This window comes from Palaemon carinicauda, chromosome 25 (assembly GCF_036898095.1).
Source record: "Palaemon carinicauda isolate YSFRI2023 chromosome 25, ASM3689809v2, whole genome shotgun sequence".
Lineage (NCBI taxonomy): Eukaryota > Metazoa > Arthropoda > Malacostraca > Decapoda > Palaemonidae > Palaemon > Palaemon carinicauda.
In genome coordinates, this window is record NC_090749.1 from 81,329,589 (window position 1) to 81,337,480 (window position 7,892).

The following is a 7,892-nucleotide window of genomic DNA, read 5'->3' on the forward strand; positions in this document are numbered from 1 at the left end:
ATATATATATATATATATATATATATATATATATATATATATATATTTATATATATACGTATATATATATTTATATATATATGTATATATGAATATATATGTATACATATATATATATATATATATATATATATATATATATATATATAAATGTATGTATATGCATATATATGTATGTATGTATACACACATATAAAAGTATGTATATATATATATATATATATATATATATATATATATATATATATATATATATATATATATATATAAATATATATAAATGTATATATATGTATATATATATACTTACATATATACATTTATGTATATATACATACATATATATATATATATATATATATATATATATATATATGTAAATATATATGAATATATATATATATATATATATATATATATATATATATATATATATATATATATATACATATATATATATATATATATATATATACATATATATATATATATATATATATATATATATATATATATATATATATGTATATATATATATATATATGTATATATATATATATATATGTATGTATATATATACATATATATATATATATATATGGAAATATATATATATATATATGTATATATATATATATATATATATGTATGTATATATATGTATGCATGTATATATACATATATACATTTATGTATATATACATACATATATATGTGTAAATATATATGAATATATATATATATATATATATATATATATATATATATATATACATATATGTATATAATTATATATATATGAATATTTATATATAGTGTGTATGTTCATATGTACTCGACTCTCAAATTGAAACCTTTTAGCTTTTACCGATTTTCCATAGATATTTTCCTTTGATAAGGACATATCAAAAATGATCTTCATAACAACCACATGCGAGACTCATCTGATGCCATTTTATTCTTTTGTTATTTTATTATTCGTGACCCATTACTTTTCATAATATACACACACAACATGTGGTTTGGCCTAGAAAACAAGCTTGTTGCATATGCACATGATGCTACTCTCTTTGCATCAATTCCACCTCCTGAATGTAGATCTGACGTTGCTGAATCCCTTAATAGAGATCTAGCTAAAATTAGTGCATGGTGCAAATTATGGGACATGAAGTTGAATCCTAAAAATACTCAAAGTATTTATTGTAAGTAGATCAAGGATAGTGGCTCCTCAACATCCGGATCTCAACATTGATGTTTCTTTAAATATGTATGACTTTTTTATTTAGAATTTTAGGTGTGATATTGATAACAAATTGACTTCTTTTTCTTCTTCCTTTACAACAAAATGAATTGGCTCATTGAGAAAGTCTTTTAAGAATTTCGGTAATCAGTCCATTATGAAGACCTGTTTTAATTCTTTCTTTCTGTCTAGTTTCGAGTATTGTTTGCTTATCTCGTTCTATAGTTTTTATATGAATGATCTACTTTAACGTTGTTACTGATCTTAATTAAGATAACATGAATTATTTCATTCATTTCTCGTCATATGTAGTTTATTTTGTCCTTATTTCCTTGTTCTCAATAGGTTACTTTCCTTGTTGAAAAATCCTGCTTTTCTAACTAGGGTTGTAGCTGCGCTAATAATAATAATAATAATAATAATAATAATAATAATAATAATAATAATAATAATAATAATAATAATAATAATAATAATAATAATAAAAATAATAATAATGATGATGATGATGATGATGATGATGATAATAAATATTCTATACAAAGTAGATATGCTTAGTTTAGCAAAATTAATCATCATAGGTCCCGTTTAATAAATCACGTTTTCCAAAATACCGTTTTTTTGTTCTGTTAAACTTAGAGATTCCTCCGGGCATATAATGGCCTTGTGGAAAGTCACATATATTTCTTTCTAAGTAATCAGACTACTAAGACCACTTTTATTTGACAGGGCTTCTTGTGCACCAGTTCCTCTCCCACCTCGAAGGGAGACGAAGCGTAAGTAGCTTTTGTTTGCTTGACCACAATACGCCTAGAAGAAGGTTTTAAGAATTTTAATTGGGAAAATGTAGCAATTAATAATAAGGGAGAACCCCTGAAGATTTGCAGATTTCATAGATGTGGTTAGTGAATTATGGGAGCAATTAAAAAAGATGATAAAAGATTTGAATAAAAAAAAAGAAGAAATGTAGGACTGAAAATGAATATGAGTAAAGCTAAGATAATGTTCAATGAAAATGTAGAGACAGCAAATAAGAGTTATGTAAGAACCTCTAGAAATTGTTAATGAATATACATACTTAGGGTAGACAGTGAGTGTTTCCCCAGGACACGAGATCGAAATTAAAAGAAGGGTAAACATGGGATTGAGAGCTTTTGGTAAACAATATGCCCCTCGAGAGCTGCTGGGTCCTTTGACCTGCCAGACACAGACAGTAATACATTGGATCCCTCTCTCTGGTTATGGCTAGTTTTTTCTTTACCTATATTCTGGCTTAGATTTTACACATTCTCCTCTGTCCGTATACACCTGGCAACACTAAGATTACCCAGCCATTATTCACTCAAGTAGTTCACTACTGTACTGTAATTGTCCAGTGGCTACTTTCCTCTTGGTAAGGGTAGAAGAGACTTTCTAGCTATGGTAAGCAACTCTTCTAGGAGGACACTCTAAAATCAAACCATTGCTCTCTAATCTTGGGTAGTGCTATAGCCTCTGTATCATGGTCTTCCAATGTCTTGGGGAAGAGTTCTCTTGCTTAAGGGTACACTCAGGCATGCTATTCTTTTTTATTTCTCTTCTCTAGTTTATTTTGAAGTTTTTGTAGTTTATATCTGGAAGATCTATTTTAATGTTTTTTTCTGTTCTCAAATTATTTCACTTGTTCATTATTTCTTACATAGTTTATTTATTTCCCTATTTCCTTACCTCGATTTCCTATTATTCTCTTTTTGAGCCCTTGGGCTTAAAGCAACTAGATTTTCCAAGAAGTATAATAATAATAATAATAATAATAATAATAATAATAATATTAATAATAATAATAATAATAATAATAATAACAACAACAATAATAATAATAATAATAATAATAATAATAATAATAATAATAATAATAATAATATCACCTCCTCTTAACATGTCTTGACGATACAATATAAACATTAATAGTAAAAAAATAAACAATAGGAAGAATACATTAGGAAAAAATTGAGACTAAAACTAGAAACTAAACTGGATCTTCCTTTCCAAAAGAAAAATATGTTTTAGGTTAGTTCTATAATATTGAAAATCAAGATTGACAGGACAGAAAAATGATCTGTATGCAATCAAGATTAGAAATATATTGCTATTTGAATTGATTCCATGATTTCCTTATTTCAGATTGATCTTGGATCCATTATTCGAAGATGGTTCTTCAGTTCAACCCCAGTGGATTCACGAGCCAAGAAATCTTGAACAGCTAAAGGATGAACAAGGTACTTATAAACGTTTTCATAAGATTTATCCTGCATAATTATATCATTTTTACTGTGAGAAAAATTCGTTACTTCTAGTATTACGAATTTAACATGTTCAAACAATTCCACTTTTTTCAAAGGGTTAACTACTGCACTTTAATTGTTCAGTGGCTTCTTCCCTCTTGGTAAGGATAGAAGAGACTATTTAGCTATAGTAAGCAGCTATTCTAGGAGAAGGACACTCCAAAATCAAACCATTGTTCTCTAGTCTTGGGTAGTGCCATTAGCCTTTGTACCATGGTCATCCACTCTCTTGGGTTAGAGTTCTTTTGCTTGAGGATACACTCAGCCACACTATTCTATTTTATTTCTCTTCTTGTTTTTTTCTAAGTTTTTATAGTTCATATAGTAAATATCTATCTTAATGTTTTATTGTTCTTATTTAATTTTTCCTCATTTCCTTTCCTCACGGGGCTATTTTCCCTGTTGGAGCCCTTGGGCTTATAGCATCCAGCTTTTTCAACTCTGATTGTAGCCTTTGAAGTAATAATAATAATAATAATAATAATAATAATAATAATAATAATAATAATAATAACAATAAGGATTTTAAATGTATTCTTGTAATTTCACCTTTGTAACTTATACTGTCTTACTGTGAATTCTTGGTTTGCAGAAAGCAATTATGCCCAGTGTGGTCAAACACACAGATTGGACAGAGGCGAGAGTGTCGCTATCAAATCGAAGAGCCGCAATGGCAAATATCGTAAGAAGGAAGACTGCCGATGGACTTTTGAGGTTTGCTCGAACAAAATGTCTGTTGTTTGATACAATTATTATTGCCATTGACAAAGATAACCCTTTCCATCCTTAAAGCTTTGATTTATAATAGAGTGTTGTCTCTAAATCTTTATAAATTTAGTCACGGGCAGAAGTAAACTCTAGTTTTCTCCGTTGATTCAAAATGATGCAAGTTGATACATCACAGGTTTTCTTCTTTAGTATTTTTGGCGTATTGAAGGAGGGGAAACTTGTTCTCTCTCTCTCTCCCTCTCTCTCTCTCTCTCTCTCTCTCTCTCTCTCTCTCTCTCTCTCTCTCTCTCTCTCTCTCTCTCTCTCTCTCTCTCTCTGTATATTTCAAAGAATCTAAAGTTTTCCTTTATCAATTTAAACTAATTAGTTTCAGAGTTTCTAAATACTTTTGTATGAGAATTCTCACCCCCACACCCTTCATGTTAAAGTGTAATTCGATCACCCAACCAATGCAGTCCTGAAGAAAAGTCACCAAGTGATTCGAAACAAGTGTCGATATCAAGTCATAAATGAAGAAACTGAAAAACGTTTCCTTGTTTATCTGAAAACTATCTGGAGAACAAGCGTTCCCCAGAGAAACTATTTTTTATTTATAAACGCCACCAAGACACCATTAATTCATTATATATATATATATATATATATATATATATATATATATATATATATATATATATATATATATATATATATATATATATATAAGTATATATATATATATATATATATATATATATATGGGTGTATATACTGTAATATAAATATATATATATATATATATATATATATATATATATATATATATGTATATATATATATATATATATATATATATATATATATATATATATATATATATATATATATATATATATATATATATATATATGTTGAATAGACAATGTCTCGGTGGCGTCTAAAAATCGAAGATAATTTCTCTTTGGAAGGAGTGTCCTGCAGATAATTTTCAGGATAACAGAAGAAATACATTTACTCCTCACCATTTATTGTTTGGTGTCGAACAATAAAAGTAAATGTATTTCTGCTGTTATTCTGAAAATTATCTGAAGGACACTCCTTCCGGAGAAAAACTATCTTCGATTTTTAGATGCCATTGAGACATTGTCTATATATATATATATATATATATATATATATATATATATATATATATATATATATATATATATATATATATATATATATATATGTGTGTGTGTGTGTGTGTGTATGTGTGTGTGTGTGTGTGTAGTGGTGAATACTAAATTAGTGGCAGGTCCATTCATTTGAAGACCTTTTGCAGGCAATTGATTCTAACTCGACGCTGACCATTTCGTGTGGACTGTTCCAACTGAGAGCCTGCAAACAGTCCTACCTCAGAATTACTGGTGGAGACTACAGTGAGAGGTAAATAGTAAGCTGAAGTAACAATGTTATCATAACCGATTGTTTTTCTATTACTGCTTTTCATTACCATTATGTTAGGTGTGAATTTATCATATGAATTTCGTAGGCCTTACTATAGTTGGTGCAATTTTGATCACCCATTGAACTCTAAAAGTATTATCTTTATCTTGAAAAATGAAAACATTTAATGATTTTTGTACAACTCTCTCGTTATATTTCCTCTAACATCAGACACTCAAAGGATGATAAAGACAAAGGAGAATACAGAGTAATTATAAGAGAACATATGCTTTTTTAGATATTCTATAGTTAATGGAACTATACACAGAAAGTTTGCTTAGAAAGTTTTCACTTTCAATAATATAAATCATAAACAGAAGGCATTGATAACCTTAATCAGTTTCAAAATCTGTTTCATCTTATTTCTCTTCCTCTTATATTTCTTTCTAAGGTTTTACAGTTTATATGTGATAGATTTATTTAATGCTATTACTCATCTTAAAACATATTTATTTCTATTTATCATTACTTCTCTCATAGTTTATTTATTTCCTTTCTTCCCTGGGCTATTTTTCCCTGTTAGAGCCCTTGAGCTTATAGCATCCTGCTTTTCTGACTAAGGTTCTAGCTCAGCTAATAATAATATTAGTAATAATAATAATAGTAACCCTTTTGAAAACGGTGATACTCTTTAAAGACTGATAAAATATGTACGAAATTTTCATTACAATTAACTAATATTGTAAAGTATGCAGGAAAAATAGGAATTTTGAAAAACCTTACCATGGAAATCTAGATTTACTTGAAAGTAAATTACAAAAATACACTGTTTTTATACACCTAAAAAAAATTTCCTGGTGGATTGTGAAATAAATATGAATGTAGTAAGTTAGCGATGTGTCATAGCCTATGTACGAGAACCTGATTTGTTTTCTCAAATCTCAAGGTTCTGCAGAAGACGGTCCAAACTCACAAAAACAATCGACGATAATAACATGAAGGTTTACTTCAGAACCAGCAGCAGTCAAATGAGGAGGAAGGGCTTCTCCTGTACTGTCACTGCTTCAGGTAAAATGGAAGATTTTCATTTTACAACATTGAATGGATATACAAACTTCGTATTACCTTTTAGCAGATATTATTATATAGAGTCGCTAAGATTTATTCGGTTTTCTCAAACCTTTAAAAGAATCCTATTTTCAAGAGAGTGAAATATTATCTATTTTAAAACCATCTTTTATTTCATAACGTCAACAACGACGATGTCTTGAACTTCAACATGAGCAGCACCATGCAGTAAGTCAAGTGTTTATTTGCACGATTTTTGTTGTAAGGATGAATTTTTAATCAATAGTTTTGTTGATGATACAAAAGATAAAGTAACGATAGGCAAAATTCTTCTTCCTCTTCTCTTGTGCTTCCAATTGGAAATTGTGGCACTGTGAACCGTGTGATTTCCTTCCTCTGCTCTTGTGCTTCCTATAGGAAATTGTGGCACTGTGAACCGTGTGATTTTCTTCCTCTGCTCTTGTGCTTCCTATAGGAAATTGTGGCACTGTGAACCGTGTGATTTCCTTCCTCTGCTCTTGTGCTTCCTATAGGAAATTGTGGCACTGTGAACCGTGTGATTTTCTTCCTCTTCTCTTGTGCTTTCAATAGAAAATTGTGGCACTGTGAACCGTGTGATTTTCTTCCTCCTCTCTTGTGTTTCCTATAGAATATTGTAGCACTGTGAACCGTGTGAGCCGCATCGTTGGAGGAGTGGAGACCGAGGTGAACGAGTACCCCTGGCAAGCAGTCTTCGTCCGTAATGGAACCAATGACGTCATCTGTGGCGGAGTTCTGTTGACCGATATGTTGATTTTCACGACTGTCACCTGCTCTATCAAGTAAGAAACTTAGTGTATTCTAGCGAATAAATGGAAAGTTTTCAACATAAAAAAATACACTTCTCTCTCTCTCTCTCTCTCTCTCTCTCTGATTCCTCACAATATCTCGTATCTTAGCAATATTTGTTCTCCTCATAAAGAGGATGTAAAGAAAAACTTACGAACGTTATATAAACGGAATAAAACTTTGACTTAACTCTCAGCTATATGGAATCAATCTGTAACAGCTCATAAACTTAAATAGAAATAAAAGCAATAGTATTAAGCAATGTTTAAAGGCTGCAGTTATCATTAGAAGTGAAA

At 29.1% G+C, this 7,892-nt stretch overlaps 1 protein-coding gene across 1 annotated transcript in view; it reads left to right on the top strand.

Moving 5' to 3' along the window:
• The window catches only part of LOC137619107 (uncharacterized), a 9,513-nt gene extending 1,920 nt beyond the window's left edge, over positions 1-7,593 (top strand). Inside the window, exons 2-7 of the mRNA XM_068349296.1 lie at positions 1,970-2,016; positions 3,404-3,498; positions 4,157-4,278; positions 5,597-5,700; positions 6,647-6,768; positions 7,418-7,593. Of these exons, the coding sequence (XP_068205397.1) occupies positions 1,970-2,016; positions 3,404-3,498; positions 4,157-4,278; positions 5,597-5,700; positions 6,647-6,768; positions 7,418-7,593 (666 nt within the window). The remainder of the gene's footprint in view (positions 1-1,969; positions 2,017-3,403; positions 3,499-4,156; positions 4,279-5,596; positions 5,701-6,646; positions 6,769-7,417) is intronic.
• The last annotated feature ends 299 nt before the right edge of the window (positions 7,594-7,892 follow it).